The 20622-nt window shown below is 43.3% G+C and overlaps 1 protein-coding gene across 1 annotated transcript in view; it reads left to right on the forward strand.

Annotated features, from left to right (window-relative positions):
- The window catches only part of COL5A2 (collagen type V alpha 2 chain), a 208781-nt gene that overhangs the window by 127214 nt on the left and 60945 nt on the right, over positions 1–20622 (forward strand). Inside the window, exons 12-20 of the mRNA XM_083405532.1 lie at positions 5403–5480; positions 8575–8619; positions 9676–9729; positions 9999–10052; positions 12396–12449; positions 16825–16878; positions 17593–17646; positions 18617–18661; positions 20481–20534. Of these exons, the coding sequence (XP_083261658.1) occupies positions 5403–5480; positions 8575–8619; positions 9676–9729; positions 9999–10052; positions 12396–12449; positions 16825–16878; positions 17593–17646; positions 18617–18661; positions 20481–20534 (492 nt within the window). The remainder of the gene's footprint in view (positions 1–5402; positions 5481–8574; positions 8620–9675; positions 9730–9998; positions 10053–12395; positions 12450–16824; positions 16879–17592; positions 17647–18616; positions 18662–20480; positions 20535–20622) is intronic.

Genomic DNA, 20622 nt, shown 5'->3' on the forward strand with positions numbered 1-20622 from the left:
ATCAAATTGTTGTGACAAAAGGAAAAAAATGCCATGTAAAAAGCGCATAGATTTTTTTTGGCTCTCTGCTGCCATTTTTTGCATGTTCATAACGAATTCGAAACATTGTTTTTTGACTAACGTGGCTGAGTCCATAGTGTCGATGTTTCATGCCACTTCATGCCAGCCAAAGACTGGGTTTTTTTTAAATCGTCTGGAAACAAAAGGTGAAATGTTGAAATAGGAAATCAGGGAGTTTATTTATTTGGATATTGATGCATTTAGAATTTTTTTCCAGCTTTAATAACTGAAATAAATGACTGTGCGATTTAAAGAGAAAGAGGGAGAATAGTTGAAGGTTCAGTTTTGTCTGCTGGGAAGCTGCCTCAGCCAAATCTCACACAAAGTGAAGGTAGCTAGGAGTGGAGGAGGAATCCATTTTAAATTGGCGCTTCTAATTTGATCAAGCTTTGCTTGCACCAGATAGCTCTTGCATCAAATGGCCAGTTATGTGCATTAAAAAACAACAACTCACTAACTTTATTTGCAAAATTATCACAAAATATGTATATTTTATGTATAAAAGCATTACTATATTTCTGCATCATGATTCTACAGCATGTATAAACATTTTTATACACTTGTATGCATCGTCGTTGTCATCATCACTTTGTTTGCATGCCGCCTTTCAACAAAAAAATTGTGCTCAAGGCGGCTTATGACAGCAAAGCCAACAATATGCCCTGAACCAAGTGACCTGCAGTCTAAGACTCAGGCTGCACATATTTGTGACATCTCTGCATATAAAGTAGGGCTGCCATATGTCTGGATTTTACCAGGATTTCAAAGGTGGAATTGATGGGGGTGGGGGTGGATTTCAGAAATGTGACGCTTTGTCCAGGATCTTAGGCAAGTCAATTGAATAATCACATTTTCTAGGCTTTCTTGTGGAAGAAATCTCAACAAGTCTGGGGATTGTCTAAAACAGGGGTGTTGAAACTTTTTCCAAAGAGGGCCAGCTTTGATGAAGTGAACATGCATGAGGGCTGACCAAAGTTGTTGGGCTTTTTTGGAATTGAAATTGTTTGTTGAGCTTTTTTTAGGATTGAAGTTGTTGAGCTTTGTTGAACAGCTCAACAACTCTTGGTACGTCCTGGTTTTTACTTTTTGAAATATGGCAACCCAATAGAAAGACACTTTATATGTTGCATAATTATCTCAGTCAACTAAATAATATGTGATTTGACAGTGGGCACTGCTTAATTCTTTTGTAAGTCCTAGTTGTACCTTAGAATTATAATTTCTGTGGCAAGATTTCTGTGTAAATGTCAGCTGACTGAGGTGAAACAAACAAAATCCTAGGCAACGTCAGATTTGATGGTTGAGGAAAACACGCCTGAGGTAAAACTTGAGGCAAGAATCTATACAGAAATCTGTGGAAACGCAGGGCTATCCTAGGTGAAATTTCCTTTTAAAAAAATTAAACAATTTCAACAAAACAAATTATCAATCAAAAGGACCAATTACATTTTTTTACCCATTTTTATTCCCCCCATCCCTCCCTCTCCCCCCATCAAAGACTTCCCTCAGTTCCCCTCTCTGATTTGTTTGCACACATTATTCTCTGCATGTTAAAAGTTGTACATATCATTACCTTATCTGTCACATACTCTATTAATAAATTTGTGGATGTTTATTCAAAACCTGCCAAGGAGTCCAAGTCATTTTGGGGTTTTTTTTAGATAGTTTGTAAAAAGTTCCCATTCCTCTTTGAAGTCACAATTGCCCTTCTCACGTAATTTATATGTCAACTTTGCCAACTCCGCATAACTCATCAGGTGAACTGTCCCACTTTTTCATATACAAAGGAAAAGAATTGCATAAATTAGGCCTCCATGCATTTGGATCCTCATGCTAACTACTTTAAAGGATTACCCCAGATGTTTGGTGGAAGGTGGGGGGGCAATGCATATCGGGATCAACCCCAGAGGTTTGCCATGCTCTCCAAACCTCTATTCCCCCACAGATCGACCATCAAAACCTAGCCATGAAGAGTTTGTTGCTTTGTATCTCATCCCAGAAACTTAAGATCGGGGGAAACCCAAAATGTCCCATTCCATGGGCATTGCTGCAACTATTTCCCTCCAATGATTATCGTTCCTCTTCATAATTCCCAAGGGCTGAAACTAGAATGCGTTAGAGGAAGCAATTCAAAGTGGTATGAGGCATGACAGTGACCTGACCTCTTATGTACTGTATTTTTCTGTCTATAAGATGCCCACGTCTATAAGACGCCCCCTATTTTTGGGGCCTCAAAATTTATAAAATGGGGGGGGGGGGAGTTTGAGCTTTTGGGGAGGATTATGTCAGGGAACTGCCATTGACTCAGGGGCAAGAGGGGAAAAGCCGGATGGATTACAGAGAGCCCCCAAAGATTGTGGAAGCAGCACCTCCTCAGCGGAGGAGAGTAGCCACACCTCTAGTGGAGAGGAGCTTCAGGGCTCGGAGGAGGCGAGGCGGTGCCAGGACACCTTGCCTGAGCAAAGCGGGGAGGAGAGAGGTCCTCCGTTACCCACACCCTCCTTGCGCAGTAGGCTTTCACGCAGAGAGGGGAAGTGCAGACTGGGCGTCAAGAAACTACTCTGCTGGGGAAGGCTTAATGACCACCCACTCTCAGATTCTGCCAGTGAATGAGCGAGCCACGGAATTGTGGCGCTCTGCATGGTGAAGGTTTCTTTGGCACCAATAACAAGGCTTTACAACAGACCAGAGAGGCATTTGCCTGATTGCTCTCGAGCAACCCCCTGATACCCTTACAGATTATTTGGGGGTGTAATGGTTCTAGGGGTTGCTCGTGCGTAAGCCGGGGCAAACACCTGGCTGGGTTGCCTGAGTGAACCTTTTCTGTCCGGACAGCCACTCACTCGTGGCTGTCTCAATCGCTGGCAGAATCCGTCAGTGGGCGTTTCTTGAATTTCTTCCAGCATAAAAGTTCTTTGACGCCTAGTCTTCTCCTACTCTCTCTGCGCGAAAGCCTTCTGCGCAAGGAGGGCGTAGGCAGCGGAGGACCTCTACTCTCCCCACTGGTCCCCGGCAAGGAGTCATGGGACCGCCTTGCCGCTTCCCCCATCTGCCCCCCTTCTCCACTGGTGCTACGCTGATTCTCTTCCCCAGAAGATGGGCTGCCTCTCCCACTCCCGGGACGCTCTCTGGAATCCCTCTGGATTTTGCTCTCTCCCTCTGGCACTGATGGCAGTTCCCTGACAGGGGGGAATGCCGAAAATCGCTCACCCGCCATAACGCAGCACACAACCACTCGCGTCGCTTAAAATTGCTGTTTACAATCTTGGGCTCGCACTTCGTTCTGGTGGGTGAGCGATTTTTGGCATTGGCTGCTTGATTGTTGTGGGAGGGGGGAATCCCGAAAATCGCTCACCCACCTGATCATCGCCATTAGCCCTCCTGTTTGCCGCTGCAGCAGCCAATAGACAGCTGCCCTTGTTGCAGCAAGCCGGAGCAGGATTGGTTGCCGCTGGCGTCAATCGGGGAGCTAATAGGTGGTTTCTGCGACGCAAGCCCAAGTTTTTGAGCAGTGATTGGCCGCTTGATTGTTGGGGGGGGGGCAGGGAGATGCTGAAAATCGCTCACTCGTCGGAACAAAGTGTGAGCCCGAGATTGTAAGCGACACGAGCGGTTGTGTGCTGCGTTCTGGCGGGTGAGTGATTTTCGGCACCCCCCCAACAATCAAGCAGCCAATCACTGCTTACAATCTCAGGCTCACGCCAAAAAAACATTTGCGTGTCCCCCCTTAGCACTACCCGTGTATAAGATGAGCCTAAATTTTGAACCTCATTTTTGGGTTAAAAAAGCTAGTCTTATACACAGAAAAATACGGTACTTCAGAAAATTACCATTTCTGAGACGGAAATGCTAGTTTCCTTATATGTCTGGAGACTTATTTATTTTTGGTCTGGCATCCATTGTGCCATCTATTCTACTTAAAAAGAGTGATGTGTTTTGCTCATAGGTGAAACCTCATGAGCATGGTGTCAATCAGAAAATCCAGATTGACAGCAGCTTTGTAGTGCCTGAGTGTGAGGGTAACAAACAGTGATTTACAGAGCAATCCTTTACACTTCTACTCAGAAGTAAGTCCCACTGAGTTCAGTAGGGCTTACTCCCTGGTAAGTGTGTACGGGATGACAGCCTTAAATATTTACATACACTGATATTTACCCCAGCCTCTTGTGACGTGCAGAAAGTTTAATCAGTGCTGGTTTAATTATAAATTATTCCTTTTTAATTAAGTTTGAAATTATTCTTGATCATGGCGTGTGTGACATCCTTGAGAGGGAATGGGGCTATCATTCTCATGGGCTTGGGAGATAACAGGGTACGTTTTTTAAAAATAAGCAGAGCCTGGGATAATTCAATTCATGCTCATTTTTCAAACTCTTGACTCCCAGTGCTCAACGTGAGGGTAAGGCATTTTCCTTTTAATTAAAGTTGGCATACCTTTGGAAACAAATGAAATGCAGGTGATGGCAGGATTAATTTTGAAGGCAAATGATTAATGGACTTTGGAATTGATGAGCTTAAGGAAAACCTTAACTTTACGAAGCTGAGGCTGTTGTCCAGAGGTCTATAAGACTCAAGGAATAATAGAATCAAAGAACTGTAGAGTTGTAGGGTCATCTAGTCCAACCCCCTGTGGTGCAGGAATATGCAGCTGTCCAATACAGGGATCGAACCCATAACCTTGGTGTTACCAGCACCATGCTCTAACCAATTGAGCTACTCAGGCTTCAGTACAATTTGAAGCAATGCAGCCTTCCCCTTCCTCGGTGTTGTTAGACTCCAGATCTAACCAGCATAGCCGATGGTCAGGGATGATGGGAGCTGGAATCCAACACCATCTGGGGAGCACCTGATTGGGGAAGCCTGGTGATAAACGAAACATGAATGACAGTATGGTGAGTTCAACATTCAGTTGTGAGGATTGGGGGGCAGGGCGGGGGCAGAAGCCCCGGTCCGGATCTCAGCTCTAAAAGACCAGTGGCAAAGAACCCCAACAACCTAGCAAACAGTTCACTCCTAATGATTGTAAGTTTTGCAGTGAAATCCTAGACTTGCTCATTTAGAAATAAGTCCTAAATGGAACTTAAAGGCTTGTAAGTGTGCAGGGATGGGTTTCTCGAGTACCTCGCTTTACTTTTATGATTGCAAGTTGTTTTAAATTGTTTTTAATGTTGTGACCAACCATGGAGTGAAGGGTGGGTTATAAATAAATTGTTGTGGTTGCTTTTATGATCATCATTCATACCTGCACACATACCCCTGACCTTGCGAAACAACAACACCACACCACCTACATCTTTTTGGATTTACCTTGAGGTTAATGGTTATCCTTCTTATGATTGCAGCCATTTACATCTCAGATGGCAGGACTGGATGAAAAGTCTGGGCTTGCTGGCCAAATGGGGTTCATGCCTGGAGCAGTGGTAAGAATATTTTATTTATCTGTATATTTGTTGGCTACAGGATTTCTATTCTGCCTTTCCATTTTCAAAGCGAAGCAGCTGAGCTAGCGAACAAAAAGAATTTTTAAAACAACAGCCATCCAGCAAGACAACATAGGATACAATGGATGATATCCAACTAAATTATACAGTGGTACCTTGGTTCTCAAACTAAATCCGTTCTGTGAGTCCGATCAACTCCTTGAAAACCAAGGCACGGCTTCTGATTGGCTGCAAGAGCTTCCTGCACTCAAGTGGAAGCCGCGTCGGATGTTCGGATTCCGAAAAACGTTTGCAAACTGGAACACTTACTTCCAGGTTTGTGGCGTTTGGGAGCCGATTTGTTCGACAACTAAGCCGTTTGAGAACCAAGGTACCACTGTACTCAGATTATACTCATTGAAATCAATGAATTCCCTCTTTTCTTATTCCGATGAGGTTTGCTGTTACTACTCATTATACATGTGGGTCCTACACCTCTGCCTGCTTTTGTTGCTGTTGAGTCTTCTGTTGCGTTTTTAATTACGAGAATAAATGTGTTATTTATGGGTCATGGTTCAAAGCTCTGTGTCCCCAGCCAAGCCTTTGACTGGCGCTTCTTGAACAGCAGCTCCACAAGGCACATGGCATCCCCTTTTGAAAGGGGATCCAATTTGTACTATGTGAGATGTTTTTATGGGCACGCGTGTGTGTTTTGACACCCAGAATGGCTTCATTGAATGGCGTACAAGTATTTGTAAAACAAGAAAATGTTAAATATCTGCTTAGATTACTAATAGCTAAATACTGGGAAACAACTAAAGCTCTGTCTACGGAGGAGTGGTATCAGAAAAAATATGGTTTGTTCAGATCCTGAACAGGAGGAGCTGTTTATAAGGCCCTAGAAAGCTAGATTCCCTCATGTAGATGTTCATGAACAAGCTTTAGAGTTATATATTTTTTCCTCTCTCTCCATTTAGTGTATTTTAAATTAAATACCTTTATGAGACAAATTAGGAGTTATTAGTGATTAGTGGTCTAAAAGCTTGCAATCCTACTTATCTGGGAATAAGCCCCGTTGAACTAAATTGAGCTTTCTTGTGAGTAGGTAAAAGGTAAAGTAGACATGGATAGGATCACCCCGTTAATTAGTGTGCTATTTTTTCTGTGTGTATTTTCTATAGATAGATCTTTGTCATTTTATATCACATCTGTGATAAATAATTTCAAAAACAGGTTGAACACTCTAATCTCTTATTTTTTTCTCTTCTTTAATGCCATTTGTCAATATGTTACTTACAGGTAACATTTCTGACCATTTTTACTGAGGTGGTAACTTGTGACATATAGCAGTGTTCCTCTATACCAATAAATATATAATTTTCCAAAATAAATCCACATAGAAAACTAGAATACCACCAAGAAAGCTATGTTAGCATACTTCTCTTTTACATGCTTATTTGTAGGGATGCTTGAGGATTTTGTTTTGTCCATATTTTAAAGCAAACTGATCTGATCTCTACTTCTTGAAGTAGAACACTCTTGTTCGTGGTTTCTGGAACTTTTCTGAATTTTGCAACGCAGTTCTCAGCCATTTGGAGAAGGGGCATTGCTCAATGGTAGAGCCCTTGCTTTGTATGCAAAAGGTCCCAGGTTCTATCTCTTGCATCTCTAGGTATAATAATAATAATTAATAATAATTTATTCTTTATACCCCGTCCATCTGGCCGGGCCTCCCCAACCACTCTGGGTGGCCTCCAACAAAGATTGTTGTTGTTTAGTTGTGTCTGACTCTTCGTGACCCCATGGACCAGAGCACGCCAGGCACTCCTGTCTTCCACCGCCTCCCGCCGTTTGGTCAAACTCATGCTGGTAGCTTCGAGAACACTGTCCAACCATCTCGTCCTCTGACGTCCCCTTCTCCTTGTGCCCTCCATCTTTCCCAACATCAGGGTCTTTTCCAGGGAGTCTTCTCTTCTCATGAGGCGGCCAAAGTATTGGAGCCTCAGCTTCAGGATCTGTCCTTCCAGTGAGCACTCAGGGCTGATTTCCTTCAGAATGGATAGGTTTGATCTTCTTGCAGTCCATGGGACTCTCAAGAGTCTCCTCCAGCACCATAATTCAAAAGCATCAATTATTTGGCGATCAGCCTTCTTTATGGTCCAGCTCTCACTTCCATACATCACTACTGTACCAAAAAAGTACCAAAATGTGCATAAAATGCATTATTTTAGGTCAAAATAGTCTCAAAATGCATGTTTTAGGTTGTGGCTGGAAATGGGGCTTTCAGAACAAAAAGTGCATATTTTGTACAACAACCATATTTGCAGATTGATGTGGAAATGATGTTGAACAGATTAATGAAGGAGCAGAAGTGAAAACTTACATGGCTCAGAAAAAGACTGATCAGTCCATCCCTAGTTTTCCGTATACCAAGATTTTTTGGTTTGGATTAGGGTTGCCACCTTTGGTCTGGGAAAATAAAGGACAGGATGGGGACGGGGGGACAGCGGCAACTGCATATCCTGCAAGTGACTGGGAAATCCCATTTTTAATTGTGAGAGCGCGTCAGCTATTTTGGTTACCATGATCTCATGCAATTTCATGATGCAATTTCCCACTGGAAAAGCACTTTTTCAGGGCTGTGGTTTTACACCGTGCCCCCAAACACACATTTGTTATAAAACACTCTTTTTTGGGGGGGGGGGGAAGTGCGGTGTGAGATGGTGCATGATCATGACAACCGCAATGGCCACATGTTCTCATGACACACACACAAAAAAGGCAAGATGGCATCTGGCAAGAATTTTGGCATCAAAATATTTGAGGGGGTGAGAAAGAGAGAGAGAGAAAATGAATTAGCAAAATGGAAATATGGGACAAACTATTATACAGGATGGCTGGCAACCCTAGTATTGAGGAACATTCAGTCATGTAAGCTATCACATTTAGTACTACAGATCAAGCCCAGGTTTATCAGTTTATCTTTTATGACACAGGGCACATATAGCAGGATGCTTTGCATGTCATACTGTAAAGCATTTGATTCCTTTCTTTTAATACCATATGTTTAACAAAGGTTTGTTTTCTCCCACAGGGTCCCGTGGGTCCACGTGGGCCTCAAGGTCTGCAGGGACAACCTGTAAGTGGTTTGATAATTAAAAGTATAATTGGTAGCATTTGGGGAAAATAATAGACAATGGTTTATCATTTGCATGAGTGTGTTACACTCAACTTTAGGAATGTGTTATCTCCCACTCTCAATGAACTGTGTGGAAATTGAAAGTCTTTCTTTCTTTCTTTCTTTCTTTCTTTCTTTCTTTCTTTCTTTCTTTCTTTCATTGCATTTGAACTCTTAACTTCTATTAACTATGGTTAGTTGAAGCAAGGAATTTCGAAACATATTATGAATTTGGCTTGTTTTGGTAAACCTTTGCTAAGATTAGCCACTGTTTGTCCATGTTTGTAAACAACAACAACAAACATTTTATTATTTATATGCCACTAATCTAACTGCCACTCTGGGCAGCTTTCAACAGTGTATTAGAAACACAATGGAACATCGAACATTTCAAACTTCCCTATATAGGCACTTAATATCAAGCTGCAGTTAAATTAAAAAAAATTAAAATGAAGTGAAATCTTCCAACCCGAGGGGAGAATGTGTGAGCTCAAGACTTACTGTGGCTTACTCCTTTAATAAAGAACAGTGGTTCTTTGACTGCTATTGTGTCAACAATATTGTGTCAAAGAACAGCGGTTCTTTGACTGCTATTGTGTCAACAAGAAGACTTTTAGGGACATTGCAGCCCCCAATAAGTTAAAGTTAATGGAAAGGGATTTCTTCAGTAGAACTGCTTTGCCTAATCCCTGCTCCATTACCGCCCAAGTTTTATCAGTGACATCTTTTGGATAATGATAAAAGTATTGGCTGCTGGTTTTCTCATTACTGGAAATGATTCTTGTTGTCATGTTATTTGCTGCTGTGCTCATATTGCTGCCTCTCCCTTCAAGAAGCTGAGAGTAGCTTCCACAGCTTCTCCAAGCAGTCATCTGTCAAGATGTGGACTCCCCCAAGATCTGTTTATAAGCATTATAAAAATTTATATGAGTTGGAAATAGATTCATAGACAATGCAAGATATTTCGCATCATGTCTTTCCTTGTCTAATTCCTAATGTATATTTTCTCTGTTTTAGGGTGCTCCAGGTCCCTCTGGCCCTCCAGGTGAACATGGAGATCCTGGGCCAATGGTAAGGTCAATGATACTTCTACCTACCCAAATTTTAAGGGGGTAAGGAGAGAATGCAATGAAATGAGGTGTTGTAAGTTCTGGTGGTGGCCCCACTTATGTGGAGGTTATGTGAACCAAATCTGGGGAAACATTTCCTCTCAAGCTTTGCTTATTGTTTAAGTTTTCCAGTTGTTCTGATTTTATGAGGGAGCAATCTATTCCTCACCCCACCCCATCCCCGGAACTGTTTAATTTGTTAATTTAAGAGTGCATCTTTTATCTCTCTAGGGGCCAGCTGGGGTTCGTGGTCCAGAAGGCCCTCCAGGGAAACCTGGCGAAGACGTAAGTTTCAAAATGCTCACCTTTCAGATTTGCCAATGGTATGCTAATGGCAGCATGATGACATCATGTGTAATCTACTGTACTCCCAAAAACTGGCTTTAGAGAGTGAGGAACTCCACAGAGCAGCTTTTGAGTGGCATGGGTGCTACAGAAGAGGGGATTTGTGATTCCTCCATGCACACAGATTACTGGTAGATGACTAGAAAAATCTTAAACTTGCCATTTTTAATTTCTCCAAACTTGTACAGTGGTACCTCGGTTTTCGAATGTAATCTGTTCCAGAAGATCATTTGACTTCTGAAACATTTGAAAACCAAGGCACAAAGGGCAGCCTGCAACTTCAATGGAGAAAACTGGGGGGGGGGGGACCTCCGCAGAAGCCATTCAACTTCTGAAAAGCGTTCGAGAACAGAAGCAATTACTTCTGGGTTTTTGGCGTTCAAAAACTGAAATGTTCGGCTTCCGAGATGCTTGAAAACTGAGGTACCACTGTATCATCAACCTGTGGGCAACACTTGCTATTTACAAAGTGACCTTTGCATACATATGGACTAGAAACATATCTTTCATTTTTCATTGTAAGCTGGATTCCTTCAATATTGATACACAGAATGCTAAACGTGGATTTATGCTCAGTTTTATTAAAAGGGGACATCTCCAAAGATTCCTTTTTGCTAGCAGAAAGCACTTCCACTTGCGTGATGTATGGCTCCCAATTTGTGCTGATGCCCGCTACCCGCTGACACCTCCTTGCTGGTCCCGAGAATTTGAAAACCCTCCTCAGTAGAGGGCAATGGCTCAGGGGCTTCTATAAATAGATGGGGTTGATAAAACTGGGCGTATGAGTGCAGAGTCACTGTTGTTACAGCCCGCTATGGAGACTCAGTTTCAAGACCAATTTATTTGCATTTTCCAACCATCCCTTACCATCACCAACTGTTACATAGGGCAACAGCTTGCATTAATCTGCCAGAACATGGATTCCAACAGAGATTTGACTCCATCCTGCAGGTGAGTGGGGCAATCCGCCTCTCAATCATATGACATCATTATGACACCACATGATTGGCAGATGGATTGCCCCACTTACATTGGGTTCTCAAGCACCTTACAGCCAGCTGGCTGTTGGGCACTTGGGAACTGGTGCAAGGGGCGGTGCCAGCCCTATGCTCAATGATTCAGGAAGCACCAAGCACAGGGCTGCCATTTCCTCCCTTCTCTCCACCCCAAACAGGGGTGGTCCTTAGTACTATGCTGCCCTGTGCAAGGCCATTTGCGGTGCTGGCTTAAGCTGGGCTTTGGGAAGGAGGCGTGAGGCTCTGGCAGGGCCCTAGAGCCCTTCCTTCTCCTTCCCAAAGCGCTTGCCCAGCTTTGGGAAGGAGGCAGGAGGATACTAGGACCCTGTCAGAGTCCTCACGCCTCCCCCCTGAAGCCAAACAAAGCACTTAATGGGTTCTGAGATGCCACTCTCCTTGGCTGCATACCCAGTACAACCACACTGCTTGCACTGCCCGAAATCTGCCCTTCCCAAAAGTTGAGAGAAGGAGGAGAAAGAAGCCTGTATTTTGCATGCTTTGCATGCTCAAGGAAGAACTCGCTCTTGCAGCCGATGTATGCAAAAAAAACCAGGATTCTTTCTTTCTGCCCCCCTGCACCAGCTGATTGGCAGGTAGGCGTGGTTTGGGCAAAATGGCATTACAGCCAAAACTGGACCCCCCTGGCAGACTAAGACTGACCTGCACATGGGAGTTTCTCCATGCCTGTAATAAAGGTTTCTATCCAGCTGCAAGCAGAAACTTGAGAGACACCTTCTGTTTGCAGCATGACAGACTGAAAGGAATGTTGCAGTGCTCAGTTTATACAGGTCAATGAGAGTTTCCCCCCTGAAATGCTAATCATAGTGCAGAGAAAGGTGTTTTTAACCCAGGCTGGGGAAGGAAGGCTAATGACAATCCCCACCCCCTCAGCACCCTGGTGTTGGTTTAAAAAACCAAACCAAATCCACTTCATGACTGCTAATCAGTTCACTACTAATATTTATTTAGGCCCCTTGAGTGGCATAAGAAAGGGCTAATGAGGTGGTTGTTATGTGTCTTCTGTTTGCCTTGTCACCCAAAACGTTGTGCTACGTTAAGCTGACATGCACATATTGGTCAGCAAAAAAGAAAACTTGAAAAATGTTTTGGGGAAAGAAAGAAAGATTCAGATATAGATATTTAACAATGCCACATTGAATTATATAAACTCCCTTATTCGCATATATAGATGATTTGTATGTGTGAACGTTACTGATGGATTGCAAAATAAATCTGAAGTTTTTTTTTATCTGTTTGCTCTTCTTAGGGTGAAGCTGGCAGATCAGGACAACCCGGAGAAGTTGGATTTCCAGGGTCTCCAGTATGTTCATGAGCATTTATTCATAGAAAGTCCTGGTGCCTAAACTCCCAGGATAGTAGACTCCTAGTAGACTTACACCATGTTTTGTTTGGCTTGACATATAAGCTTAGCAAAACCCTACACACCACTTTACATTATGGGAAACACTGAAGATTCCAAACATGTTTTTGAATTACCATGGAAATTATATATGAAAAGCCTTCCTGGCAATTGTATACTAAGCCTTCCTAAAACAACACTCAACCAGATATATATATTTACACACACACACTAAATATGTGTGTGTGTATAATATATAATATATATCCACCACCACCAGAGCAAATCAATAGGAACTGCATAAAAAGGACTTACTCTTTTGAAGAGCATAATGACTGATAACATATCCAAATCTGCACCAACCATCTGTAAAAATGGCCAAGTTGTATGTTCTCCTCAGGGGAGAAGTGAACAGAAAAAGCTAAGCGCCTTTTGAAGTCATGCCATTTCTGTGTGAGTGAAGAAGAAGAAGAAGAAGAGTTTGGATTTGATATCCCGCCTTTCACTTCCTTTAAGGAGTCTCAAAGCGGCTAACATTCTCCTTTATCTTCCTCCCCCACAACAAACACTCTGTGAGGTGAGTGAGGCTGAGAGACTTCAGAGAAGTGTGACTAGCCCAAGGTCACCCAGCAGCTGCATGTGGAGGAGTGGAGATGCGAACCCGGTTCCCCAGATTATGAGACTACCGCTCTTAACCACTACACCACACTGGCTCTCGATCTACAGAGCGATTCTGTAGATTTTTTTTTTTTTTTTTGGCCACTATTGCATAGGGGGAGAGGACACCTCTTAAGAAGAAACCTGCTCCCCACACCGTTGAAAGCAATGAGTTCAACTCTGCGGGAAACCAATAGGCAATCACAGGACATTGTAGAGCACTGCTTTTCATCAGCTGTGCAGTTACTTTACTCCCTGCGATTTTCTTTTCTTTTCCCTTAGACCATCACTTATGTTTCACTTGGAAGTGTTTCATTTTTTAAAAACCCTCATAAACAATGAAAAGTTATTTCTGCATTACGTCCTAACCTAAACTTAGTTTCTCTACTACGATAAAGTTCAAGCGTGCATTGCAGTCATAATTTCTATAAATGTGTCAGCTGCCTCTAAACTTTGACTCCTCTTTGGACCATATTGCCTGCACAGACTCCCCTCCCAAGGCATAAAGTCATCTGCTACCCACTGAAGCAATTAATGAGTTTAATTGTAGACGTAATATTCAACGTTAGGGTAGCATTTCAGCACTTTGCAATTTTCAGCTCATTTGTCATACAACAATAAATCAAATTAAAGTAAGGCAGATTAAATGGAGGGAGATTATTTATTTTATTTTATTTTATTTTATTTTATTTTATTTTATTTTATTTTATTTTATTTTATTTTATTTTATTTTATATGCAGCCTGTGCAGGGAAGACTGAAAAAGCTCAGGCTTCCTTATTTCTTCTCATAAGCAACACTGCGAAATAGGTCAGTGAGCGGCTTTGGCTCAGCAGTAGAATACCTGCTTTACCTCAAAAAGGTCTCAGGTTTAATGCCCAATGTGCCTAGGTAGGGCTGGGAGAGACACCCTGCCTGAAATTCTGAAAAGCTGCCAGCAGACAGTGTAGACAATACTGAACCAGATGGCCCAAAGGTCTAACTTTGTATGTTTTCATACCTATGTTTTTATAGGTGAAGCTGAGATAAATTTCTCCAGATCTTGTGAAATAACTGCAGAATACCGGCTCCCTAATTATGCTGTCCTTAGAACAGGTGAAATGACCCAAAAGCATAAAATAAAAAAAAAATCATTTGAAAAGAGAAGGAAAGGAGGCAGGCAAAAATTACAGCCACAGGCTTGTAAATAAAACCAGTGAAATCAGTCTAATGTAGCTAGTAATGTGTTACTTGCTTGAGTAGGGACACGGGTGGTGCTGTGGTCTAAACACTGAGCCTCTTGGGCTTGCCAATCAGAAGGTTAGCGGTTCAAATCCCCATGACTGTGTGAGCTCCTGTTGCTCTGTCCCAGCTCCTGCCAACCTAGCAGTTCAAAAGCATACCAATGCAAGTAGATAAATAGGTACCACTGTGGCAGGAAGGTGAATGGTGTTTTCAGTGCACTCTGGCTTCTGTCATGGTGTCCTGATGTGCCAGAAGCGGTTTAGTCATGCTGGCCACATGACCTGGAAAAATTGTCTGTGGACAAACGCCGTCTCCCTCGGCCTGAAGTGAGATGAGCACCACACCCCATAGTCAAATTTGACTGGACTTAACCATCCAGGGGTCCTTTACCCTTTACCTTTACCTACCTGCTAGAGCAGCATCTTGGATTTTGGAGCATATGTAAAGTTCTTTGCAGAAGAGAGGTTTTGAGAGAGACCACCTTGCTGGTTGGTTCCAGGAGGCAAAGACGGGGTGAAGCTTCACATATTTACAAGAACCTGAGACCAGTTCATGCCAGCTCCTTAATGGTAATGGGTGGTTGTTTGCCCCATTCGTGAGATACACTTCATCTCTGATGTCAATAGTCTCTGTGCTCAATCAGAGTAGAGAGTAGGTCTACCTTCTTGGGACACAGGTGGCGCTGTGGGTTAAACCACAGAGCCTAGGACTTGCTGATCGGAAGGTCGGCAGTTTGAATCCCCATGACGGGGTGAGCTCCCATTGCTCGGACCCTGCTCCTGCCAACCTAGCATTTTGAAAGCACTTCAAAGTGCAAGTAGATAAATAGGTACCGCTCCAGCGGGAAGGTAAACGGTGTTTCCGTGCGCTGCTCTGGTTCGCCAGAAGCGGCTTAGTCATGCTGGCCACATGACCCGGAAGCTGTACGCCGGCTCCCTCGGCCAATAAAGCAAGATGAGCACCGCAACCCCAGAGTCGGCCACGACTGGACCTAATGGTCAGTGGTCCCTTTACCTTTTACTACCTTCTTAATGACATTGCACTTGAATGTCTAAAGCCAGCCTTTGTGGAAAAAAGCTTAACTTGATGTGTGTTCAAGAATAAAACAGTGGATGGCCATCTATTCAGGATTCACTGTGAGGGTGTGAAATTCCACACACTCTAGGTGGCGCTGTTGAGCTACATCATAATTTATTTTAAAGAAATGAAAATATGCCATAAAACCATCAATAAAGGAAACAACAACCATATATTTATTATCGGTAAAAGCATATCAAAATAAATGCATTTTTAGATCTATGATCATTTAATGAATAATAAAAAATTGTTCAGTAGATGACACAACAAGTTAGATGGAAGAAGCATGGAGGGGCATCTTCGCTTCTTCAACGGTGTCTTTTTTGGTGCAAAACAGCTGAGTCAGGACAGAGGTTTAATAGCTGTCATGTAAAAGAAAAAATTGCTTTTGGGTCTGTAGTCCTCAAAATGATTTCCCACTAGATTTGTTTAATTAAAGAATAGTCATATACTTCTTTCATTTTGGTAATGAAAAGTCTTCCTCTCTTGTGTAAAATAATTCAGTAAGCTTTCTAGCTGTTTTGTTTCCATGCATGTAAAAGGACTCTGAACCTCAGCGGCGGCTAGAGCAAATAAGACACAGCCCGAGTAAACTTGGTCTACCCTCAAGAAGCCCCCACCTGCCAGCCTTATTCCTTCCAACTAATTCAGGGGGTGGCCCTGCCTGAACCTCCTTGGCCTAAATTTTTTACAAGTCAGTAGGAAGTAGGAAGATGCCAAAACTATTGATTTGCAGTAGATTGGCAAAGGTTTCATGACTCCCAATTGTTTAACAACCACAAAATGACTTCCCTCACCTAAATTAGGCTGCTGAAGCGAAGACAGCTAATCAGGTGCACTTTTGTGTCAAAGGACTGTGAGTTCAGCTTAGTTTTGCTACTGAAAACAAATACCTAGGCTCACAGTATGCTCAGAGGCACTCTGTTCTCAAATTCTAACTCCTATGTCTTTTGAATCTGGTGATGGTTGGTGGGTTTTACTGAAAAGCACAGTAGTTCTCGGAAGAGCCTGAAGTCTGCTCACCCCTTCCCTACATCAGGCTTGCATGTTGTGTGAACGTAGATGTGTAGACTAGGGCCTAGGAGGCCAGGGTTCAAATCCCTGCTAAGATCATGGAGTGCTCACTGTCTCTCAACCTAACCAGCCTCACATGCTCATTGTGAGGATAAACGGGATACATCTTTTGGGCCATAGCTCCATGGTGGAACACATCCTTTGCATGTAGAATGGTCCCAAGTAGTGCTGGGCAAAACTGCTGTCAAGAAACCCTAGAGAGCTGCTAACCAATCAGAGCAAACAATACCGATCTACATGGACCAATGGTCTGACTTAGTATATACACCACCTATGTAACTATGAGTTGTTTCTCTTTGTTTCAGGGTGCTCGCGGTTTTCCTGGTGCTCCTGGCCTTCCAGGTTTAAAGGGCCATAGGGTAAGTGTGACCACGTCTGCTTTCCTGTTCAATTTTAGTACCAGGGACCGGCTGGATAAGGAAGAGTGGTGGTAGCCGCCCATCCAAGAGCCCACCAAGGAGAAGACAGAAGATGATGACTTAGATCCCCAATCCTGGTGGTGGGACACTGAAGAGCAGGGACAAGCTGGGAGGTTCTAGAAGCAAGGGGTTTGAGCGATCGGGGGGGGGGGGGTGTCAGAAGAAGTAGGCCCTTCCAGGATAGGGCTGGAGGTTGAAAGTCACAGTGTGAGCGCAGATTCAGACAGAGAAGACAGATTCAGAGTTGCCCTTGCTACCCAACAGCAGGACAGTCCCAGTCCTGCTGGCCCTTCTCCCCATCTGATACCCTGCTCAAGGAGAGTACTGCACATGGCTGAGCAATGGACCAGAGAGGCCCAAAGCAGAAGCCCATCCCATCACTGTAGCCTTTGTCTCCTTAGGAGGGATCCAGAGTAAAAGGCTGTAGGGAGAAGGGCAGAGCTGGTAGTCAGTTTCAGCAATGTCTCTGCTGGATTAAGGCAAACCAGAGGACTCTACCGTGTTGTTATTTTCTGTTGAATAAAGCTAACTGCATTCCATGCCTCCTGTGTCTCCCTGCCCTGTGGTCAACCAGGCACATAATGTGTGTGTGTGTATGTTGAACTATTCTTCTTTGAGTATTAAAAATTAAATATTCTTGTATATATGTCATAGGGACATAAAGGACTCGAAGGCCCTAAGGGTGAAATGGGAGCCACTGGATCTAAGGTAATGGTTTGTTTTTGGTTTTACAGCGAATGGCTTGTTTCTGTTGTCAGGAATTTGAAATGATCAAATCTCATGCATAGGATAACTAGGGGCAGGATTTTGATTAATGAGCCTCATTAGAGGAAGCCATGTTGCATTTGGTGGCAGCGGAAGCTTCTTGCAATGGTTGCCTTCCGCACCATAATGCATAGAGCAACTGTGTGAATTGCTCCATCCTGTGACACATTTCCATGCCACCTACAAACAAAGCTGGCAGTAGTGCTGAAGCTCTTCAGCCATTGGGGGGCAATTCAGAGTATAAACCGCTCTACCTATGTTTCGTGGGGCCCATATGGAGTGGCATCAAGTGGCTCTCCTCTGGCGATTGTGAAGTGTAGGCCATCCTTAATCTTTGGTTTCCCCTTTCCCCTTGAAATTACACACCTGAAGAAAAACAAAGCAAAATATAGTGTAAGATACAGTTCTCTGATGTAATGAGTTACTCATTACTTCTTTATCAGTACCAGAAGACTCTCCTTGACTCATGAGGGAGGTTTTCTTTAGCATCTTCCAATGGGTAGATCTGGCCCAACTCTCCCAAAAAGGCTTCCAGCACAGGGATTCTGAAACCAAATGCCTCATTTGGACCCATGTTGCAGAATCCACTACTGTAGCTTTATGGTACTTGGAATGCAAATTGCTTTCTTCATTTGCTGCCAGTGTTAGGGGGACAGCTGCATGAGACAGTGGTTTTCCTCTCAACAGTAGAGGTTTAAGGGACAAAGCAAATGCATGCTTCAGAGAAGCAAAATTATGCTCTCAGGGTGTTTAAAGATGAGTATGCTTCTGGTAGTATATAAACCAAGGTCTACCGATAAGTAACAGTGCTGCATTTATGCATAACATAGTACAAAATGGCATGATGAGGTTATCATCCGAGGCAATTTAAATATTCCTAACTTTTGCATTTGTGTTTTCTGTGAATTTATAGGGGGAACTTGGTCCATCGGGTCAGATGGGTCCACCAGGCCCTATGGTGAGTGTCATTTGTATTATTTATGGTTCCTGTTTCTCCTGCCACCCTGAATGCTTTACTGTTGCGATATCGTGGCAAGCATGGATCCAGTCCATGTGCTGAAGAAATAACGTTAATTACTTTGATCAATCTCGTCTAATGTTGTTTGACTCTGCAGTTCTTATGCATGTTTACTAAAATGAGTTCAATCTCTCTCTCCCCCTTTAGTAAATATGTTTAGGAGTGATGTGTTAATGTCCTCAGTTGTGGGGAGAATTGTGTGTCAGCTGAACACACTGGGGATAGATTGGGTGGGACTGGGTCTCCTCGTCCCACGCCCTTCCATGGATAAAAATTCAGAGGCATTGTCGTTCTCTGTTGTGCACTTAGCAGCACAGTAACATCTGGAGGACCAGAGGTTCCCCAACTGTATTTATGTCAGGGGCCACGTTGAGGAGGGCTGCACTGAGGAGGAATGGTGGGAGCCTCCCCCTGCTCCTGATCTGGATCCTGAATCTTCCCAGGAGCAGGAGGACAGTATAGATTTGGAACAGTGGTTTGCAGAGGGACATAGTTCAGAAGGCAGAAGCTGGGAAATACTGGATGGGGAACAGCTAGGAGAAGAAACACTGGGGGAGAGAGAGTTAACAGATTCACTGTCTCTGGAAAGCATTCCTCTGCTCTCCCCAAGGTTAAGAAGAGCTCAGAAAGTGGCAGAAAAGAAAGCACACAAAGCACAGAGGGTACAAACTCAGATTACAAGACATAGGAGTGACGTAGATTAATAGGGACGTAAGGGAGTGGGATACTTAATTGGGAGCACCGCCATTTTAGGAGATGGGTTCTTTGATCTCTCGCTGCGATTATTAAAGTTTCTAACTGGTAAGAAGACTCCTTTTCCTTAGTTCTGCTTGTCTGCTGTCACGGGGGGAGGAAGCTGATTCCCTGAAGCCTGACAATTTACATTACTCAGCAAAACTTGCTCATATCAGTAACTCTTATTCAAGCATGTAAGCACATCCAGACTGATATTTCTAGCCATGATGCCAGTGGGGATGCCTGAAGCCAAAAGAAAGGGAAGTTATCTTAGTGAGTAAATATTATCACTTTCAGACTGATAAAGTGGCTACCAGGTGGAGGTGAAGAAAACCTCCAACAGTCAGAGTGTAGGACAATAAGGTGTGGAAGGTCTTAGTAGAATTCCATCTCAGATCAAAGCCACTTCATATCTTAGGCATGAAGGCTGCAAGCCAAACCACGTCTACTCAGAAGCAAATCCTATTGAATTCACTGGGGCTTACTCCAAGGAAAATGCGGTTAGGATTGTAGGCTTCAATATCTTTTGGGAGTGATTATTCTCTTCCTTACTTAAACAGGGGAGGGATGCAACAACCCTTTCTGTATGTCTACCTTAGAGGTTCGTTTTCATTATTGTAGTCATTAATAAACCCATTATTATAGCTAGGTGAACGGGATTGTCTTGCCTGACCTTGGAAACCTAATATATCCTGCCTAGGAATGGATCTGTAATGTTACCTGCTAGATTCTGTACAAAGAGTACACTCTTATGGCTTTCTGTTGTTTAATATTTTAATGCTGTTTCTGTTGTTGTGCCTTAAAACCTTAAGCAGATAATACACATGAAGTCATAAAATAGAGTAAAACAGACAGCACGTGATCCAGAAAAAAAAATGTATATCACGTAGGTTGTTTCACCTGCGACTACTGTTGTAGAACATGATTGCATACTGTTTGCGGTGAAGTTGTAAATAGAAGGTGATCTCCACTTAACTTTGGCTCGCTAGAATGTTTTTTTCACTCCCTCTTTTGCTGGTTGCAGGGTCCTCGAGGAATGGCAGGAGAACGAGGACGAATTGGACCACAGGGAGTTCCAGTAAGTAGTTATTTTTAATGGAATAACAGATCCCAACGGGGTGCTCTGCAGTGAGGTCCAATGAGCCCCAGCTCCTCAAGGTGTGTGT

The sequence above is a fragment of the Podarcis tiliguerta genome (genome assembly GCF_965153285.1).
Source record: "Podarcis tiliguerta genome assembly, chromosome: 1".
Lineage (NCBI taxonomy): Eukaryota > Metazoa > Chordata > Lepidosauria > Squamata > Lacertidae > Podarcis > Podarcis tiliguerta.